Source organism: Monomorium pharaonis, chromosome 4 (genome assembly GCF_013373865.1).
Source record: "Monomorium pharaonis isolate MP-MQ-018 chromosome 4, ASM1337386v2, whole genome shotgun sequence".
NCBI classification, from domain to species: domain Eukaryota; kingdom Metazoa; phylum Arthropoda; class Insecta; order Hymenoptera; family Formicidae; genus Monomorium; species Monomorium pharaonis.
In genome coordinates, this window is record NC_050470.1 from 12,531,432 (window position 1) to 12,552,412 (window position 20,981).

General features: G+C 33.4%; 1 protein-coding gene and 1 long non-coding RNA gene across 3 annotated transcripts in view; one reads left to right on the forward strand and one right to left on the reverse strand.

Annotated features, from left to right (window-relative positions):
- The window catches only part of LOC105836910 (sodium- and chloride-dependent GABA transporter 1), a 365,264-nt gene that overhangs the window by 316,637 nt on the left and 27,646 nt on the right, over positions 1–20,981 (forward strand). For both annotated transcript variants that reach the window (XM_036285958.1, XM_036285959.1), the window contains exon 7: positions 18,618–18,920. In XM_036285958.1, coding sequence (XP_036141851.1) covers positions 18,618–18,920 — 303 coding nt within the window. The remainder of the gene's footprint in view (positions 1–18,617; positions 18,921–20,981) is intronic.
- LOC118645255 lies at positions 19,093–20,734 on the reverse strand. Its single transcript, XR_004963023.1, has 2 exons — positions 19,804–20,734; positions 19,093–19,583 (listed from the first exon to the last, which is right to left on the reverse strand). It is a non-coding gene; the product is annotated as an uncharacterized LOC118645255 (long non-coding RNA).

Below are 20,981 nucleotides of genomic sequence, written 5' to 3' on the forward strand. Positions count from 1 at the left end.
TATATAACTTGTATTTTAAAGCAAATTTTTTCATGAACAAGGATAAATAATGACTCTGCATTATCGTCCTCAATCAAGTTTGATGGGCAGTTTAGCATCCTCTTAAGGGGATGCTAAACTGCTAGTCAAACTTGATCGAGGTCAATAATGTAAAGTCATTTGTGCACATCATTAACAAAATTTTGTATGTATCTTTTTTATAAATTTGGAAATCCTTTTTCAAAATTAAAGTTTATGTATTAATATCAGCTTATGAATTAAATTTCATACCAAGAATTAAAAAAAAATTTTCAGATTGCTCTTTTTAAATACGAAATTTTCTGGCTAAACAATCTTTTTTATTAGAACGCCTACGCTCAATCTGAAAGCGTAGCATTATTCCAAAATGTTTATTCGTATTGAGCCTAGGCTTGATGCGTACAAGGTCTAAAATTTTTACATCAGGCACATTTTGTTACAAGTCGATGCTAGAAGCAGACAATTTTAAAATCTTTTGTCGTTTTTCCTACAAAATTGTTACGATCCGTCTTTGTTATTGTCTATACTTTAATCTTGGAGAAAGATTTTTAATTCTGTAAATGCAATTAAAAAATTAATGAGCCAGAAAATTATCGGTAAAACAGGACAACTTTAGCATCTCCCCTAAGGGAATCCTAAAGCTGAGGTCGAACTCTGACGGAACTGCAGCGTCGCCTGAACGGAATTAAAAAATCGATAACTTACCGACATTTTTAATTCCGCTCTGTATTACCCTCCCACTCAAGTAATATGCATGTAGGGCAGGTTTGTGTCCAAACTCAATCTCGGTAGAGTGAGACAAAGAGAAAGAGAGAGAGAGAGAGAGAGAGAGAGAGAGAGAGGGAGAGTAAACAAAAAAAAATAGACATTCTCTGTCTCTATCGAGAAGTGAAAATGTGTTCGGTTCGCAATTTGAATTTGAACAGACATGATGTAGAGTATACCCCTATAACCATTTCTGCTGTGACAAATGTTGGCAACAGATTCTGTTGCCAAAAAGGCGACAAATGAGAAACATATCTTGTCATTGCAAACACTATTAGCAGATATTCAGCAAATATTTAGCAACGTCTGTCATCAGAATACATGACAAAATAATAGTGAACTGCGAGCAGATTTATTGAAAGTATTGATAACAGATTGACGACAAACACCAAAGTGAAAACAATGTCAGCAAATTGCTTGTAGAAATGCAACAACATTTGTGTGTCAAAGTACGCGACAGATTGATACCAAAAATGCAGCAGATCTGTCGAAATGTCAAATTGGCAATAAAAAGTGCGGCACCGTCGATAGGCGGCTTACTTTCTCGGGAGTAAAATGCAGTCAACTCGCTACATAAAGACCACTCGCAACGCGACTAAGGTAAGCAAAAATTATCTTCCTTCGCTGCACCTGCGGAGAAGTCCGATGTGACGGAAGACCGCCACATTATACTTTTATGATACAGAACTGGTAGTATTTTCATTTTTTGGGGAGTGAGATTTAACTACAAAGAAATTTAATGAAATTAATTGCACCTAGAATAGATGATATACCTGCGATATAAAGGGAGAAAATAGATAGGTCAATTGAGGCCCTCCTATAGGAAATATTAGATGCTAAGAAGAGGGTTGGGTAAATTATTTAATCTGTTTTTACTCCTGAATTAATCAATCTTTCCAGGAGATTGCTTACATCAATTCTCAAATAAAATTATAACTGTGATGAAAAAAGAAATGAAAAGATTCGACAAATCTGTCGCCAATCTGTCATCATTTATGAATACAGATCTGTTGCATATTTGGCGTAAATCTGCTGTGAGTTTACGTTGCAACATCTGTTCTCAATTTGCTGCGTGAATCTGTCATTGTATTGCTAGTGACAAGTCTGCTCTGGTGTTGCACCCAATTTGATATCAGGATTTGATAACAATTTTTGCTTGCAATTTGGGCGCACTCGAGGACACAGTAGGCCATGGTTTTGGCAACCTGATTCCGCAAGAAATTTTTAGCAGTCTGCTGACAATTTGGCAGCAAATGGTTAGCTGGGTATACATATGCACGTTACGCTCTGTATATGAACAGTTAATCCGCGGAAATCATAATATCGGTCCGCCAGAATAGTCAACTGAAGAAAAGTATTTCCTTTTGTGGAAATGTAAAACAAGCCACTACCGTGTCTCTTGATAACTCACCAGAATTATTTATATGATATGCACAATATACACATAAACAATGTGTATATATTTATATATAGCCATATAAATATACACATAATAATATACACATAACAATATACACATAAATAATGTGTATATATATTTATATATAAATATATCCTCTCAAAATTTTTTTGTAAAATTATAAAGTGTGTGATTCACAATGAATTTGAAATTAATAATAATAAAATTTAATAGTTACACTTTATTTATATATGTATAATGTATAAAATATCGGTCCGCCAGAATAGTCAACTGAAGAAAAGTATTTCCTTTTGTGGAAATGTAAAACAAGCCACTACCGTGTCTCTTGATAACTCACCAGAATCATTTATATGATATGCACAATGTACACATAAACAATGTGTATATATTTATATATAGCCATATAAATATACACATAATAACATACACATAACAATATACACCAAATATATAGACCATACATATAGATTAATGAATATATTCATACATATATTTTTAATCTAAGTGTATTAAAACTATGTAACTTGAAATACAATGGAGAATAGAATGCACTCCTTCAATATCCATTGTAACCAATACACTTGTTTCGTCTCTCCGTTATTTATAAATAATAATTGGAGTAGAGATAAGTACCATCTCACACAAGAGACGCTTCTGATTTTTAAAATACCTACTACCATTGAATAGAACGCTTCTGAAATTTTAATCTACCCATACAGCACGAGGAGCTCCCGGGGAGCTCCCGAGGAGCTCACAAAATTTTTCATAAGCTTCATTTAAGCTTCCAAAAGATTCGCACGCAGCTGCTATGTCCGCTTTTGAGAGCTCCTTGAGAGCTTCACTTGAGCTCGCAGGGAGTTTATAAATCATGTTTTAAGAGTTCCCTGCGAGCTTCAAAGTAATTCCCGGGAAATTTCTATATAAGCTTTCCGGAAGCTCTTATGTCCGCTTTTGGGAGCTCCCTGAGAGCTTAGATGAAATTATCAGGGAGCTTATATAAAAGCTTCACGGGAATTATTTTGAAGCTCGCAGGGAGTTCTTAAAACATTATTTCTGAACTCCCTGCGAGCTTAAATAAAGCTCTCAGGGAGTTCTTAAAAGCGGACATTGGAGCTGCCGGAAAAAATTTTATTTTTATATTTTCTCAATTTTCGGAAGCTCTCTCTGAGTTGCGAAGGCCCACGAACTCTCTTCGTGTAACAAAAACAATATATATTACACTTTGCTGCTAGTGAAGTACTAACTGCTAGGTAAGCCGTGAGTGATGGTTTTCTTTTATAAGCCTTTTGGAGTAAATTTTCTCACGAGAAGGAAGAGCGCCGTGCCATCGCCTAGTGGCGATCTTGTGAACTACTCGCGGCTTATGACTATACATGCAGTACATTAATTTACCCGATATGTTCAATCTCTGGGAGTTTGTTTTGTCAAATTTTGTAAACTTCTTGAAAACTCAGCAAAACAAACTCCCTGGGAGCTTGTTTTGTCAAATTTTGTAAGGTTCTCGGAAACTCAGCAAAACAAACTCCCTGGGAGCTTGTTTTGTCGAATTTTGTAAGCTTCTCGGAAACTCAGGAAAACGAACTCCCTGGGAGCTTGTTCTGTCAAATTTTGTAAGCTTCTCGGGAGCTCAGCAAAATGAACTTCTTGGGAGCTTGTTTTGTCGAATTTTGTAAGCTCCCCGGGAGCTCAGCAAAATGAACTCCCTGGGAGCTTGTTCTGTCAAATTTTGTAAGCTTCTCGGGAGCTCAGCAAAATGAACTCCTTGGGAGCTTGTTTTGTCGAATTTTGTAAGCTTCTCGGGAGCTCAGCAAAATGAACTCCCTGGGAGCTTGTTTTGTCGAATTTTGTAAGCTTCTCGGGAGCTCAGCAAAATGAACTCCCTGGGAGCTTAATCGGAGCTTTGTGCTGTATGGGTATTTATATAGCATCATTAGAGGAGACGCTTCTGATTTTTATAATAATCAGTAGCATCGGATAAATCTATAGTTCGCTAGTACTATAGAATTAAACGTGCTTCTGGTTTTTTACCAGTACCGTTAAAAAAGATGCTTCTGATATTTCACCAGTTCCATTAGAAAAGATTGATTTTTATTATATTCAGTTCCATCTAAAGAAACGCTTCTAGTATTTTATTAGTTCCATTTGAAAAGATGCTTCTGATTTATAATATATTCAGTTCCGTCTGAAGAAATGCCTCTGGTATTTTACCAGTTTCGTTACAAAAGACGCTTCTGATTTTTATTATATTCAGTTCCATCTAAAGAAACGCTTCTGGTATTTTACTAGTTTCGTTTGGAAAGATGCTTTTGATTTATAATATATTCAGTTCCGCCTAAAGAAATGTTTCTGGTATTTTACCAGTTCCGTTAGAAAAGACGCTTCTGATTTTTATTTTATTGCCGTACCTTTACTTTGTGGCATCACATCCATACTCATTTCTTGAGTACAGCTTCTCCAAAGCTTCATTGTGCTGTTTTTACTAGGCTTCTTTATAACTGCCACCTGCAACAAAATAAACATATTAATAAACAATAACTAAAAGAAAAGTGTTACAAAATAATATAATAATACCAAAATAGAAGATAGAAATATAAGATAGAAATAGAGATATAATAAAATGTAATTTTCTGAACAATAAAAACCTGTCAACATATATAATAAAAAAAAATATATAGCTTAATAGATTAAAAAAGATTAAAGATTTTTTTGCAATCTTGCACTCTATTTAAATAAAATTTGTGTCAATAGTAAAATATTCTCTAACTCTTGATAGTTTTAAGTAATAGTTCTGCCAAAATAATATAAAAAATTTAAGTTTAAAAATATGAGGTGCCAATCCCAAGTTAAAAAAAATTTTTTTTTACTACGAAATCTTCTAGTTCTCGAACAGTTCTACAGTTCTAGAAAGGTCTCATGAATAGTTCTCGCTTTTATTTATTTTTAAATAATTTTAAAACTTGCACGCTGGCACCGAACTTCAATATAAGAGTATAGTGTTACATCACGGTAAGTTCTAATAAAATTTTTGGCATTTTCAGATAGACCTGCAATAATTTTGATCATTTCAATACATATTACAAATAGTTCTATTAATTCAATAATTATAAATAATTTTTCATTGCGACGCTGTGACCGCATCCAAGAGAAGTATGAGGTGCAAACAGTTCCGGTCACTTTTATGGCAGTTCTCGACAGTTCTTACATAGTTCCGACCGCTTCCATGCATTTTAATAATAGTTCTCTTAATTAAATAATTTTAAACAATTTTTAATTGCCATCGCTGGCACTACATCCAAGAGAGGTATGAGGTGCAAACAGTTCCGGTCACTTTTATGGCAGTTTTCGACAGTTTTCACATAGTTCCGACCAATGCATTTTTATAATAGTTCTCTTAATTAAATAATTTTGAACAATTTTTAATTGCGACCGCTGGCACCGCATGCAAGAGAGGTATGAGGTGCAGATAGTTCCGGTCACTTTTATGGTAGTTCTCGACAGTTCTCACATAATCCCGACCGTTTCCATGCATTTTAATAATAGTCCTCTTAATTAAATAATTTTAAACAATTTTTAACAGCGACCGCTGACACCGCGCCCGAAAGAGTGGCACCCGTTTGGCCACGTCAATATTGGCTACGTCAATATTGACCGCGATCCCGATTGACTACGGGGTGGATTACCCTGTTCAAAAAGTACGATAGAAACTGATAGAAACATATAGAAATTCGATAGAAATTTAATATGATTTTATCTGAATCTATCGTTTCTATCGGACACTAGATTTCCTGCCAGATAGAAAAGTTATAAAATTCTATCGTTTCTTATCGTATCTGAAATAAACGATTAAAACTTTATCTGAATACGACTACTTTTCTATATGATCCTATCTACTTATCGTACTGAATATGAAAATTACGATTCAAGGTCTATAAGATTCTATATGAATTAATCTGAAATTATTCCTATACGTTTCTATCAGATGTATTCCAATTTCGGCGGACATAAAGTACTATCGTTTCTTATCGTATCTGAAATAAACGATTAAAACTTTATCTGAATACGACTACTTTTATATATGATCCTATCTACTTATCGTTCTGAATATGAAATTTACGATTCAAGGTCTATAAGATTCTATATGAATTAATCTGAAATTGTTCCTATACGTTTCTATCAGATGTATTCCAATTTTGGCGGACATAAAGTACTATCGTTTCTTATCGTATCTGAAATAAACGATTAAAACTTTATCTGAATACGACTACTTTTATATATGATCCTATCTACTTATCGTTCTGAATATGAAATTTACGATTCAAGGTCTATAAGACTCTATATGAATTAATCTGAAATTGTTCCTATACGTTTCTATCAGATGTATTCCAATTTCGGCGGACATAAAGTTCTATCGTTTCTTATCGTATCTGAAATAAACGATTAAAACTTTATCTGAATACGACTACTTTTATATATGATCCTATCTACTTATCGTTCTGAATATGAAATTTACGATTCAAGGTCTATAAGACTCTATATGAATTAATCTGAAATTGTTCCTATACGTTTCTATCAGATGTATTCCAATTTCGGCGGACATAAAGTTCTATCGTTTCTTATCGTATCTGAAATAAACGATTAAAACTTTATCTGAATACGATTATTTTTCTATATGATCTTATCTACTTATTGTACTAAATATGAAATTTACGATTCAAGGTCTATAAAACTCTATATGAATTAATCTGAAATTGTTCCTATATGTTTCTATCAAATATATTACCATTTCGGCGGACATAAAGTTCTATTGTATTTTATCGTATCTAAATTAAACGATTAAATCTTTATCTGAATATGAGTACTTTCCTATACAATTTATTTGGCTATCTTACTGAATATAAAAATTATGACGTAAAGTCTATATAAATTAATCTGAAATTGTCCTTATACGTTTTTATTAAAAATATGTTATATACTATAATAGTTTTCTATTGTCTATATAATTGGAGATATTTTAAACAGGGAAAAATTATTTCGCAATTTTGCCGAACATAACATTTTATCGTTCTTTATCGTGTCTGAATCAAACGATTAAAACTTTATCTGAATATAGAATTATCTGAATAATTTATATAGACTTTAAGTCGTAATTTTTTTATTCAATAAGATAACCAGATAAGATAATATAGGAAAGTATCCATATTCAGATAAAGTTTTAATCGTTTAATTCGGATACCATAAAAAACAACAGAATGTTCTGTCCGGCGGAATTATAAAATAACACAGACACACAAAAAAAAAGGTTGGTCCGGCGGACTAGACTAGTCAATCCTTATGTATTTTGATCCGCTGAATACGAATCCAAAGTCAAAATTGCAAAGTTAGCTCGCATTTCCTAACCTCAAAAAAAAATTTTTTTTTAATGTTGGTCTGGCGGACCAGACTATATAATCAGTCAATCCTTATGTATTTTGACCCGCTGAATCCAAATCCAAGGTCAGAATAAAAGAGTTAAATATAATAGGAAAAGGGAGTGAATTTTCTAATCTATTCATTCACAGAAGCTCAGACTTGTTATAAGTATTAAATTTTCCCCGGATAATGTGCTTACGCAAGCTTGCACGCTCCGAATTATACATTTAAGATCCAAGCTGCTTTTACAAGGCGTTTTTTTGAGGTTAGAAAAAAATAAGCCATTTCAGCAATTCTGACCTTGAATTTCGATTCAGCGGGTCAAAATACATAAGAATAGACTACTCTGGTCCGCCGGACCAACATTAAAAAGAATTTTTTTTGAGGTTAGAAAAAATGAGCAAATTTAATAATTCTGACCTTGGATTTGGATTCAGCGGGTCAAAATACATAAGGATAGACTACTTTGGTCCGCCGGACCAACATAAAAAAAAAGTTTTTTTGAGGTTAGAAAAAATGAGCAAATTTAGTAATTCTGATCTTGGATTTGGATTCAGCGGGTCAAAATACATAAGGATTGACTGATATAGTCTAGTCCGCCAGACCAACATTAAAAAAAAATTTTTTTTGAGGTTAGAAAATGCTAACTTTACAATTCTGACCTTGAATTCGGATTCAGTGAGTCAAAATACATAAGGATTGACTAGTCTGGTTCGCCGGATCACTTTTTTTGTGTGCCTGTGTTAATTGTTCCTCCTTGAAATATCTCCTGTTATAAAGACAACGATAGAAAACGATTATTGTTCCATAACATATATTTGATAGAAACATATAGGAACAATTTCAGATTAATTTGTATAGACTTTAAATCGTAATTTTTCTATTTAGTAAGATAATTAGGTAAGATCATATAGGAAAGTATCCATATTCAGATAAAGATTTAATCGTTTAATTGAGATACGATAAAAAACGATAGAATTTTATAAATTTTCTATCAAATTTCTATATGTTTCTATCATTTTCTATCCAACTTTTTAGTTAGTACGCGGCGCCGCACAGTGATGCCAAACGCCTAAATTCTTGGACATGGTTTGAAAAATCTCAAAGACTCGACTGATACGCATACAATTTGGTACATAAAGGTTTTCGGGGTTGCTAATTTTGAATTTGGTATCAAAATTTAAAAAAACAAAATGGCGGATTGAATATAGCGGACAAAAATTCAAAAAGTACATGAATATTGACTTCTATTTGTAAGTTTTTTTAGTAATATTTTAATCAGTCTCATGGAAAATAGTATAATAATTCTAGGCACATATTCTCTAAATTTCCTAGAGTGAAACATTACTCTAAAAGAGTAAAAATTGGATATATCTAAGTTTGAGTGATTTGTCACTCTAATTAGAGTTCGAATGACAAAATATGACGAGATATGTTCGAATGACAAAATATTTGATTTAAAAAAGTACAAGAAGGCTTTTATAAGATTATATTTATTTTTTTACCAAAATATAAAAAAATTTAATTTTTAAATTTGATTTAAAAAAAACGCTAAATGATGCTAAAAAAGAGACAAAGTGGAAATTAAAGTACTCATCCTAAAGAACGAAATTTTACTTGAAACAACTGCAGCCGAGTGCAACTTTAAAAAAAAATTCACTTTTAAAAGTGCCCTATTCATGTACGAGTTTGGCTCGCGAGTCCGCCTCGACAAGTTTGATTTGCGAGTGAGATTGTAATGTTTGTCACAACTAAAGCTGCCAGAATTGCCGGGTTGCCCCTCTATTTTCGCTCTATAATGTTACGTGTTATAAGTGTACGGACCCCCAAAGTAGACATATATCTTAATTTATATTAATCAGAATATATCTTAATTTATATTAATCATTCATCACAAATTAATCTCAACTCTAATTAGAGTGACAAATCACTCAAACTTAGATATGTCCAATTTTTACTCTTTTAGAGTAATGTTTCACTCTAGGAAATTTAGAGAATATGTGCCTAGAATTATTATACTATTTTCCATGAGACTGATTAAATAAAATATTACTAAAAAAACTTACAAATAGAAGTCAATATTCATGTACTTTTTGAATTTTTGTCCGCTATATTCAATCCGCCATTTTGTTTTTTTAAATTTTGATACCAAATTCAAAATTAGCAACCCCAAAAACCTTTATGTACCAAATTGTATGCGTATCAGTCGAGTCTTTGAGATTTTTTAAACCATGTCCAAGAATTTAGGCGTTTGGCATCACTGTGCGCCGCCGATAGGCTGGTAGACGATTACTCTCTCGTGAGTCAAATGCAGCCGACCCGCTATATAAAGACCACCCGCAACACGATTAAGACAAGCAATAATCAGTTTCTTTCGCTACGAGAGGACGATGTGGAAGACGACTGCCACATTACTTTTATAATTTACTCATTTTAATTGAGTAAATGATTCTGTACAAGAAAAGTAAAACGTTTACATTTTTTGAACTAGATTTACGATAGGTAATCTATACAAAAAATATGATACAGAAAGATAAAAAGTCTATCATAAGTTTCAGATAAGCAATCTAATATTTGCGAACCAAAAACACGATAGAATACAATTAATTTATATAAAACATGACGATAGAAATTGATTAAAAACGATAGGTAATCTATACGAAAAATACGATACAGAAATATAGAAAGCCTATCGTATATTTCAGTTAACCAATCTAATATTTACGAACCAAAAACACGATAAAATACGATTAATTTATATAAAACATGACGATAGAAATTGCTTAAAATCGATAGGTAACTATATGAAAAATACGATACAGAAATATAGAAAGCCTATCGTATATTTCAGATAACCGATCTAATATTTACGAACCAAAAACACGATAGAACACGATTAATTTATATAAAAAATGACGATAGAAATTGATTAAAAACGATAGGTAACTATATGAAAAATACGATACAGAAATATAGAAAGCCTATCGTATATTTCAGATAACCGATCTAATATTTACGAACCAAAAACACGATAGAACACGATTAATTTATATAAAAAATGACGATAGAAATTGATTAAAAACGATAGGTAACTATATGAAAAATACGATACAGAAATATAGAAAGCCTATCGTATATTTCAGATAACCGATCTAATATTTACGAACCAAAAACACGATTCAATTAGATAGAACTTTTTCTTATCTGATTCTATCGGATTTTTTGAGCAGGGGAGTCTGCAAATTTTTGACATAGCGTTTGTATAGAAGTAGAATAGACCAAATTGAGTAGAAAAGTCCTCTACCATTTTGCAATTGTCAGAATAGTTAATAAGTTGTAAATTAGGAAAAAATAGCCATTTTGCTCGGCCTACTACCGAACACCGGCAAGTATACGGCAGTGCGAGAAAATAAAACTGCCCAGTGAGACGCGCGTCCGCGATTGCAAGGAAGTTGTTTACAAGCTTTGGCATTGGCAAAAGGAGGATGTTAAAAAAGGTCAATTTTCCAATTACAAAAGGAACCTTTGAGTTCTATGGATATCTATAAGCCGTATAAGAAGTGGAAATGACAGTCTTTTTTCTGGAGACCTGTGGAAAGTGTCGAAAATCTGTCAAATTTATTGAAAATTGCATCTATCCGCAGACAAGATTGTGGCATGGAAGAATTTTCAGTCAAACCAGCTTCTGGTTAAATACTTATCCAATAGTTTTTGAGATCGCTAATAATGTTTCAATATTGGGATCCCGAAATTCAAAATGGCAGATTCAATATGGCGTGGCAGAATATCAAATATCGTCACGAATACCACACTCAGCCAAACCCAGAGACACGAACGAGGACGTGGTGGTTATTATTTCTTATCTATTAAAAAAATTTTTCATTTTGTTTTCTTTTTTTTGTTTATAATAATTATAAAAACAAAAAAAATAAGAAACAAAATAAAAAAAATTTTTAACAACAAAAGTTTAAAAAATGGAGACAACAACCACTACGTCCTTGTTCGTGTCTCTGGGTTCAGCTGAGTGTGGGATTCGTGACGATATTTGATATTCTGCCACGTCATATTAAATCTGCCATTTTGAATTTCGGGATCTTGATATTAAAACATTATTAGCAATCTCAAAAACTATTGGATAAGTATTTAACCAAAAGCTGGTTGAACTGAAAATTCTTCCATGCTACAAACTTGACTTGTCTCCGGATAGACACAATTTTCAATAAATTTGACAGATTTTCGACACTTTCCACAGATCTCCTAAAAAAAAGACTATCATTTCCACTTCTTATACGGCTCATGGATATCCATGGAACTTAAATTCTAGGTTCCTTTTGTATTCGAAAAATCAACCTTTTTTAACATCATCCTTTGCGTAGACACAATATAAAAATGATCTTCAAATCATAAAAAAAGATTTTCCAGTTACTTCTTAATTAAAAGGATTAGAGATCACGCTTAGAATCACCAGGTATATACAAAATCCCCTGCTCTTGCGGAAAAGTGTACATAGGAGAAACTGGGAGGAAGACCAGTACACGAATCAAAAAACATCAACAGTGTACCAAATACGGCCACTTTTCTCAATCAATCTTAGCCGAACACTGGATGGAGACTGGACACTCCGTGCAATACGAAAAAGTTACAACGCTAGCTACTTCTCAACGTTACTTCGCTAAGAAACATCGTGAAAGTCTAGAAATTTTGAAATATCCCGATAACCTTAACCGTGATAAAGGTTATCAGATAAGCCCAATTTGGCACACTGTCCTCCCGGTTTTTTAATTGACCAATTTAATTGATGCAAACTGCAACGTTTATAAAACGTCGGCGCAACGATGTACCAGGATGTGGCATGTATTCGGAAGCTCTTTCTATTTGAAGCAACTCGTTAACTATTGTAACAATTGCAAAATGGTAGAGGACATTTCTAATTTGATCCGTTTTATCTCTATGCAAGCACTATGTCGAAAATTTGCAGACTCTCTGTATATTAAAGAGGTATCGTTGGTTGTATGGCCACTATATTAGATTTGCCATCTTAAATTTTCAAATTCTGACAGCAGATTTGTAATCAACGACCTCAAAAACCTCTGAGTATTCATTTCGGAACCAATCCGAATAATCTTTAAATAAGTCGGAGTGTGTCGTTGAATATATTGGATATATTGAACGGCCGCTATATTGGATCCGCCATTTTAAATTTTCGAATTCTAACACCAGATTCGTAATTAGCGACCACAAAAACTTAAAAAATATTAATTTATGTTTGATTTGAATCAATTTCTAAATTTTTATCCACGATATCATTTGATGATTTATAATTCCGGCAAGTTTCAGACGCCATATCAAAGCCGCCATGTTGAATTTTTCTCATGTGTTACATGGTTTTTAAAAGTTTTTTCGTATACGAATGTTTTAAGCCTAGAAACAATTTTATACGTTGCATTGATTTTTGGACAGGTGTACCGGTTGACGTCCCATACAGCACATCTTTCAAAAAGCTTTCTGAAAGATATTTAGCAGAAGTTATATTTCAAATATCTCTCAGAAAGCTTTCTGAAAGGTGTGTGCCACAGTACATAGAGTAGTGCAACTCAATGTCGGCATGTTTAATGTTAGCGTGTACGAAATTGAGCACAAGTAGATAACCAATCATAAACCTGCTCCTCGTTGCAGCATTGGACTACACTAATAACATTTCGACCGGAGCTGGGTTAACCAATCTCAGGTTCTTTTCCTCTAGAACTGGCCAATTACAGTTATTCCATTCTTCAAAAGAATGGCTGGGATTGGTCTCATAACGCTCCCGGAGCGATTACTTATGCGATCGATAAAAATGCTATAAAATGATCTATCCCCGCTTTTATCAACTTTAACTATATATCTATTTTATTTTAAGTACAGAAACGTAGACTAGTTTAGTTACAAACGATACAATTTTTACTATATATTTTACAATAATACATCGTTAACTATATTATCTATTTTATTTTAAGTACAAAAATATAGACTAATTTACTAGTTTAATTACAAGCAATACATTTCATGTCACAGAACTTACATTTCACCTTTTTATCGTTATTTTTTTTATTACTTGTGAACATTAAATTGAAAAAATAAATTAAATAAAAATGATGTAAATAAGTAGCAAATTAAAAATACATATAAAATATAAATTATAAAAGATATAGATTTATATATAGATTATAAAAAGTGTATGTGTATGTATATATCATTTTTTGTAATAAAAAATGCATGCATAAAATACGATAAAATGTTAAGAATGTAAGAAAAAAATAATATATAAAATGTACATATTTATTAAAATGTCATTACGTTAAAATAAAAAGGACAGCCTACACAGATTTACTATTTTCTACAAGGGCAGACTAACTCTTTGTACTTAGCTGTCAATATTATTTTTGGGAGCGTCCGAAATGGCCACGTTTGAAATGGCCACGCGTAAATTTGATTACGTTCGAAGTGGCCACGGGAAATATTGCACGGAGTTCAATTTGTTCACGTTCAAAACGGCCATATCTGAAACGGCGACGACTGAAATGGCCTCGTTCGAAACGACCACGTCCGAAACGGCCACGTATGTTTTACTTGCGCGGCGATCATACCCTCATGCTTCCTGGCCACAAGCGCATGCTCTGTCTAGCACAAGCCATGCAAAAAATGCGCGCTAACCCATGTACATTGCAAACAATGACTACGTTTACACGTCGGGTTTAACAACATTGCAGTTATAAAACTGGCCAACTACAGCCATTCCTCGGAAGAATGGAACGGTCATAATTTGCTAGCTCTAGAAGTATCAATGTTATTAAACCTGTTTAAAGGTGTCGTGTAAACGTAGTCAATGTTCACATGTGTTTGCAGATTTCCAATACAATGTATGGGTTAGCGACTTGGACGGGGTGGGTGGGTGCGTCGCGTGTGCGTGCTTGCGCGCGCGCGCGCGCGCGAAGCAGTCTCTGCACCACATGAGTTTGCGACTTTTCACGCAAAACAAAATCCTCGTTAAAATACGTATGTAGATATTCGATATTTACGCATTTTTTGCATGGCTTGTGCTAGACAGAACATGCGCTTGTGGCCAAGAAGCATGAGGATATGACCGCTGCGCATGCTCAATTAAAACATACGTGGCCATTTCGTACATGGCCATTTCGAACGTGGCCATTTCGAACGTGGCCATTTCGGACGTGGCCGTTTCGAACGTGGGCAAATTGAACTCTGTGCAATATTTCCCGTGGCCATTCCGAACGTGGCCATTTCGAACGTGGGCAATTATATCCACTCATTATTTTTCACTTCTTTCTAATCACTAAAATATTCACTTAACATTGAACATTGAACACTCCTTCTATTCAATTCGTTTAATATTTTACATTAAAGCTTCAGTTTTGTCTGTTGCAGCCAATTTTGGTCGTTAAAGCAATTAATTGTGACAAAAAAAAAATAGAGAGATGAAGTGCGACAGAAAATCAGTTATGTAATTGGTTATCTATTTTGTTTGCGTATGTGCAGTTCAATTTTGTACACACTAGAATCGGAAGAGTTGCGCTACTGTATATACTATATGTGTGTGGTATGTGGGGTGGAATTTCACATGAGTGTGTGTGTGTGTTTTATCCGGATGTTTAAATGCATTACGCACACCGGAGCAGATGTCTCTAGTATGTGGGACTCCTCCAATCTGTATGTCATATTGGCCCTACCCACTAAATATTTACCCATATCTTTCTGCTCCATCACTGCGAAACCGCCGACAGGCATTACTTCGCGGTGATAGGCTAGCCATAACTATCCATTTATTACTTGTATTTAGTATTTATCTCCTTGTAACTGGTTTTTATTTTTATCTACGGTTTTCCCTTGTTCTTCTTTATTCTTCCCATTTCAGTTTCTTAAGCACTTAACTCGCAAAATTTTTCACTGCTTTCCATCTCTCCTCCGAGTGCAGCATGTGCCCTACTATAGTTTGCGGTGTTGAAGTTTCATGAATCAATTCCTCGCAATCAATATTGTAGCGTGGGCATTGGAAAAATACGTGTTCTGCGTCCTCATCACTCCGCATTCCATTGGACAGTCTGGTGATTCTTCACATCAATATCGGTGAAAATATTTCCGATAACAGCCATGAGCTGACATCATCTGTGTTAGATAGTAATTTACTTTACCGTGTTTACGTTTCAGCCATCTATCAAGGTCGGAGATCAGATGATGTATCCATCTTTCCTTTGCAGACTTATCCCAATCCGTTTGCTATTTTTCCAGGCTTTCCTTCTCTGGCTTCACTTTTTTGTTCCTCTCAGTTATTCGATAGTATATTCCTCCGTTCGTACAGTACCTTTCTTTTTTTAGCTAATATTTATATGGACATCAAACGCGCTATGACACATACTGCATCTTCTGACACTGTGCGGAAGGCATTAGCCACTCTCAATGCACAAGCCGATGTACCGCTGCTGCCTTTCTTCGACACTGCTCGGTTTTGTGTGTGTGTGTTCTTGACGGCAATGACCAAAAGGCCTATGGAAGAGAGTTTAGGGAGAGAAAAAAGCTGCAATGAGAGAGACACCTCTCGTGACATGCGAGTCAGCTCCTTCCCCCCAAATGTCAAAATCGCCAGGTTTGACTCATGTCTATGTTTATAGATCGGTCCCGAACTTGAGCTCCCACAAGTAGTTCTTTATAAAAAACACCGTCGATCATCGTCCAACTGCGTAACGTAATACTGCGCGGCTCCAAATATTCTATTTGCCCCGCTCTCCTCTTCGAGTTTTTAAGTTAAAATTCTCCTTGTATTTTCACTAATATTGATATAACATGTGGTTCAAAATTCAAAATTTCAAAAAAAAAATTAATTGTACTTATATTATTTTTATATTTTTAATTTATTTTGCAATTTTTTAAGTAATTCTTTAATTTTTGTACATACAGCAAATGCTTGTACCATATCATAGTCTCTGCTATGATTCAGATATCGTAAAATCGTCGACTGAAACAAAATATCAATAACCAAACGTTCATAAATAAATTATTGAAATATAATTAAAATTAGAAGAAAGATGTTTCTGCTTGACAAGAAGATTTTGATATATGTAGAACATCTGTTATGTCTAAAGTCATCTTCTTTCTTAAACTTTGTGTTTTTAAACTATAATATAAGGATGATTCAGAACGACCTAAGTATCCTTGCAATGACATATTCCTAAGTTAATTCTGAGATGATTTTTCCTTTACGAAAATTTTATCGAAAACTTACTTTTTAAATTATTAAATAAAATAGTTACCAAATCACGGAAAGCATATGGAAGGTAGGCAAGTGCAGCGCGACTCACCATTCAACACGGGTGATTGCAAATTCGGGAGTGGCTCACTTGGATACAGTGCAGATGGACACGTTGCAAATGGATACAAATTAATGCACATGGTTCAAATGGACACGGTTTATTTGGACACAGGAATTTTGTGCACCGTAAAGTTGTACACCGTACATTTCTATATCCTTCTGTTTAGGGCATCCCTACCGACGGGGTGCGTACGGGAGGGGGGGGCCGAAGGCCCCCCTTGTATCCCCCGTGTATGGGGGGGGGGTAATGTGTGTGTGTGGGACTACGGTTACAGTGTAGAAATGTACAGTGTACTTTATTTTGTGTCTATTTGCAACGTGTCCATTTGCACTGTGTCCAATTGTACTGTGTCCAAGTGAAGGCCACTCACAAATTTAATGTCTTTATATTGCTTGACAGATAAATAATTTTACTGAAAATGAACATTTTACATGTGACACTTCACATGTAACAAACCCATAAGTCGGTAAGTCACAAGATTTTTTTTTCACACAATATGCATCAAATTTACTCACGCATTCATCGAGTAATTTATAAATCTATCCGTTTATTACTACTAATAACTATCGAGTAATCATTCTGCAAGTAATCATTATTTTTATTAAAAAACAATTAAGATTACAGTAATTACAGATTATGCAATTACAATTATGTAATCAGTCAGAAAATCGTTGTCTTTGACAAAATGTATCACGTATTAATGCAGATTTATACACACTCACACGCGAACAAATCTACATTCTACTGCCGATTAATTAATACTCTGCATCAAGGTATCAGATTGCTACCATAATTTATTGACTACAATTATCGATAGATTTACACGCTTAGGCTGCGTTCCGATATTTACTGTCAGTACTGAAAATCTACAATATATGTGATATAAACTATAGATTTTCAGTACTGGTAGTGAATATCGGAATGCATCCTTAATGCTCTTCAAAAAACATAACCTTGACTCGTTTCGTTGACATTGAATCTCTGCGTCGAGTTACGTGCATTGTGAAAACGCGTTTTCTTCAAATAATTTTTAGTCGCCGAATGATTAACCGGTAGTAATTAATAGCAACGAACAGATAGATTTGTTCGTGTGTGTAAATCTGCAAAAGCATTGATACTTAAGAGCATGAGTAAATTAGAAGTGTATTGTGTGTTAAGAAAGAAAAAACTTATGATTTATCGATACTTACGGGTTTGTTACATGGGTTTGTGAAGTGTTACATGTAAAGTGTTGTTCATTTCCGATAAAATTATTTCTCTGTCAAGCAGTATGGAGACATCTAATTTATAATCACCCGTGTTGGATGATGAGTTGCATCGTCCCTGTTTACCTTCTGTATGCTTCCTGTGATTCGGTAACTATTTTATTAAATAATTTAAAAAGTAAACTTTGGATAAAATTTTCGTAAAGGAAAATCGTCTCAGAGAGTTAACTCAGGAATATGTCATTGCAAAAACACCTGGGTCGTTCTGAATCATCCTTATAGAAAAAATTAAATTTATCTTTTATTTTAAATTATGCTACATAAAATTTTAAATATTTGACATCATTTTTTATGAAGTCTAATTTCAAGAAGTTAATTTTCTTCCTAATAAAGAAAAAATATGATTTAAATTAACTGATCAATATTTTTCTTTAGGTGGATGAATGGCCTCAATTATTACGTCGTCGCAAGGAACTGTTCATCGCTATTGTGTGTGCTTTATCCTATCTTATCGGATTATCGTGTATTTCCCAAGGTGGCATGTACGTTTTCCAAATCCTCGATTCGTACGCTGTTTCCGGTTTCTGCTTACTCTTCCTTATCTTCTTTGAGTGCATATCAATCAGTTGGGCATTTGGTGTAAACCGATTCTATGATGCACTGCGCGACATGATCGGATATTATCCTCTTATGTGGTGGAAATTTTGCTGGACAATTACTACGCCAATGATTTGCGTTGTAAGTATAATAAATTTATAATTTCATTTTATTATCATATATCTAAGAAGAGTTAAATAACATAAAATTACTTTCCTTTATTCTCTTAATTGTAATACTTTTATTCAATTTTAATACTTTACGTTCTATTAAAAATTTTATTAAGTTTTTTTTAACCCTTTATTGACATACCTTTTTTTTCGATCAACTTTGACATACTGGGTGACTCACCTAGAACAATTTTTAACAACTGCCATTTTTATATAAAACATTCAATCGTCATAAGAAAAATCATAGATCAATTTCAAGATTTCTAGAATGTATTGCAATAGTTTTTTTAATGAAATCTTATTATAATTTTTGTAACCAAATTCTCATTTATATGTCGAGAAAAAATAAAGAAAATCTTAAAAGAATTGTAACTTTTACAGATTTCAATATTAGAAGCTAAATTTACAGAGTTGTTGTTTAGATATAATATTTTTAAAGAAAAAATATTTTTTTAGTGGGCTCTAAAAAAGATATTTATTTTGCATACGGAAGGTAGACTGTTTCGATAAATAAACAAACAGAAATTTTTATATAAAAATTTTATTTTTTGGCAAGAAATGTAAGAAATATTTATAAATAAAATTGGAATAGTTCAGGACTATTACATAATGGCAAGCGTGAGTGTTATCTTAACTGTCATCAGAGGCAGGTTATGGGTGTGAATGTCTGTTTTAACTAAACTAAAAAATATTGTGTTTTAGGCTATTTTTGTTAATATTTATTATAAGTATACCTTATAATGCTTGTAATTTTTTTTAATTTTGTACGTTTATTTCACATAAATTAATGTGAAATATTCGGTTCAGTCGATCAACTAACGTCTTTAACACACAGGATAGTTCACATTTATAACCTACCTCTGACGACAGCTCAGACAACACTGACATTTGCCACGCAATAATCCTAAACTATAGTTAATTCCTCAATCTAGTACTAAATAGACCCACTAGTCCGATATTCTAAAAATTGGAAAAGGTACAGAGCGTCAAAGTAACCGTATGGGTGGCTCACCCAGAGTGTAAACGAAAGGTTAAGGAAGCTCCATACTTACATCTTTAGTCAATAAAAAGTATTACATTAAAATGTTCTTAATTTCGTATCAATTTGAACAAAAATTAAAAAATTAATTTTAACTTTTACTTTAGCGATAAAAATATTGAATATTTTTATTTGTTTATAAATGATAAATGCAATGTAAATAGATCAAAACAATCATCCAAGTAAATGACTTTAGACGCTGCATTATGCGTATGCGTATCGGTTTTCTAAAGTATGGCTAGACGAAAATTCTTTCTGTTAAAATGTCTTATCATAACATCAGACAGACTCAAGGGAAAAAAAGGGTTAGTTTGCCAAAGCAAAAGTGGTTGAAACATTGCTTTAAATTTACACATCAGATGGAACATTGTTTTAAATTTATTTTCTTTAATCCAATTTCAATCTTAGTATTGTTTATCCGCTTATATGTAAGATTTAAATTACGCGTGCACGATCTCTGCGATTCCACATCAAACATAACCCATCCACACAGCAAAAGTTGAGCCGAAGTACGTCCATCGGATGTATCTCAAGGACTTTTCAAACATCCTAATGTCCATAAAAATCCATAAGATATACTGAGGATGTACTGAGAATCTCCCTACGTCCACTTATAAAATATTCATACGCAATCCAAAACTAAATGTCCCTGGGATGTAATTATGTAAAATAAAGTCGATTCCAACAATATCCACTGGATTTCTAAATGCTTTTCAAGCTCCTCCGCTGCAACTACGGTTGCGTTTTGATATATTATACACTCCTGTATATTATAAACTACCCAGGTAGCAAGGTGACGTTAATACGACGTCAATAATTCGTCATTTAAGGTCGCAAACGTCATGTTACCAAATTAAGACGTAATAGTAACGTCATTTTTTGACCTATTAATTACGTCAGTCATTTATCCATCCTACAACGTATTTCCGACGTCATATTCTTGACTAATGAATAACGTCAGTTAATTGATCATTTTACGACGTATTAATAAGA